This window comes from Perkinsus marinus, assembly GCF_000006405.1.
Source record: "Perkinsus marinus ATCC 50983 genomic scaffold scf_1104296967452, whole genome shotgun sequence".
NCBI classification, from domain to species: Eukaryota; Perkinsozoa; order Perkinsida; family Perkinsidae; genus Perkinsus; species Perkinsus marinus.
The window spans coordinates 1-1,540 of NW_003203541.1; the positions used below are offsets into that span (position 1 = coordinate 1).

At 54.2% G+C, this 1,540-nt stretch overlaps 1 protein-coding gene across 1 annotated transcript in view; it reads left to right on the forward strand.

The window, feature by feature from the left end:
* Nucleotides 1–217: 217 nt before the first annotated feature.
* The window catches only part of Pmar_PMAR009609 (hypothetical protein), a gene marked incomplete at both ends in the record, with an annotated part of 3,907 nt that continues 2,584 nt past the window's right edge, over nt 218–1,540 (forward strand). Inside the window, 4 exons of the mRNA XM_002768695.1 lie at nt 218–372; nt 607–776; nt 842–1,168; nt 1,221–1,474. Of these exons, the coding sequence (XP_002768741.1) occupies nt 218–372; nt 607–776; nt 842–1,168; nt 1,221–1,474 (906 nt within the window). The remainder of the gene's footprint in view (nt 373–606; nt 777–841; nt 1,169–1,220; nt 1,475–1,540) is intronic.

Here is a 1,540-nt window from a genome sequence, read left to right on the forward strand (position 1 = left end):
GCAGCAATAGCGGCTGTAAGCAATAGGGCGTTGTCGAGTTGATTTCACCAATAGCTTTAATGACGTGCACTACCGTTTTAGAGGACGACACTTATTCATTACCTCTTATTCAATTTCCTCACTGAAAAATTCGATATACATACAAATGCTTGGTCCGAGTTGTAGTCGCTTTCAATGGTGGGTTTCGGGTGGTGATCAGTGTGTCTGTTTGGCCACGATGTCTTTAACAGACGACGCCAGGATCGATCATGTGGTGGTCGGGTACGCCGAAAAGGTTGTCGACAGGTTCCCAGTCGGGAGCTTGGATAATAGCCTTAAACCAGTGGCGGCGGTGGCGGGACCATTAGGGGAAGAGGGAGATGCGGTTGTATGGTAATAAGGGTCGTATGTAGCCCTTGCGGGTCTTAGGAGGTCGTGGACTTTACAATAGTGGCATATTGAAGCGGGCTTTTATTAATTCCATCCGCAACCGGAAATTGGTTCTTCTATTGCATTTCGTTGGGATGCTTATGGACAGCGAGTACCATGGAATGGTTGGATGAATCGAATTCGCCTGGCAGTGTTCACGTCTGGTCGTAGCTGTCAGTTGACGTGAGTATTTTTCAGCTCCTACCCTGGGTCCTCTGATAGAGCCACTTGTCGTGTAGCGGTCTATCGGGCCTGCGAGGACGGCTCGTCAGAACTTGTTCACGCAGTTATCGTGAATATTCCTCGAGAGCTCGTAGAGGGTACGAGGGTCACTCACATGGCGAGTCAAGTGGATCGCAAGTCCGGTGGTAGGTCTCCGCCCTAGTCGGGGCCCTCTGAGTTCAGTGCCTGTCTAGGCTCAGGCTGATTTCAGGTATTGTCTTCAGCCTTCTGACGGCCTCTTCGGTCATCCTGTCCCTCAACATCCCCCCTCGATTGTACCGGTCGGACTCTGTCTGGATCAACCGGCTCGCCTCTCTATCCCAGCGTGTCACCACTGTCGCTGGTCTAACTGGGCCGGCCACATCGTTGACCCTTCTTGGGCCTGGATGGGCTGCCATTGGCTGTGCTGATGGGAACGTTACGTTGGCTTGGCTCTCTACTTGCGATGACGGCCAGGAAACACCGAGTTTGTGCGAGAAGAACCTCGGCCTTGTTGCGCGGAAGAGTGTCTGGTCCAAGATGACCGGCATGTTCAGAAGTGAGCTCTCTCGTGCTCAGTGAGGTCGGGAGGAATTGGGCGTTCTCTGCAGGTTCCCGTTCACCATCAACCGTCTCGGCTGCGGTGGTGGGGTTGGTACCGCTTCCTAACCAGGAGCTCCTCTCTGTCACTGCTGATGGTTGCTGTCGCCGATGGTTCGAGCCCCTATCTGCTTACGCTGGCACTCCGCCTGCGAGCGAGACTAACCTTGAAATATGTGGCGGCATCGTCGTCAGCAACTTCTATGGGGAGGACCTGCCGGGGTCTCTGGCGGTCGGAAGGCAGGATGCTGTTGGGGCCTGGATTGTGAGCATCCTCGAAATAGACGAGGATGGGTCCATGACCGAGGGCTCCTCGATAGACCTGCCCCTC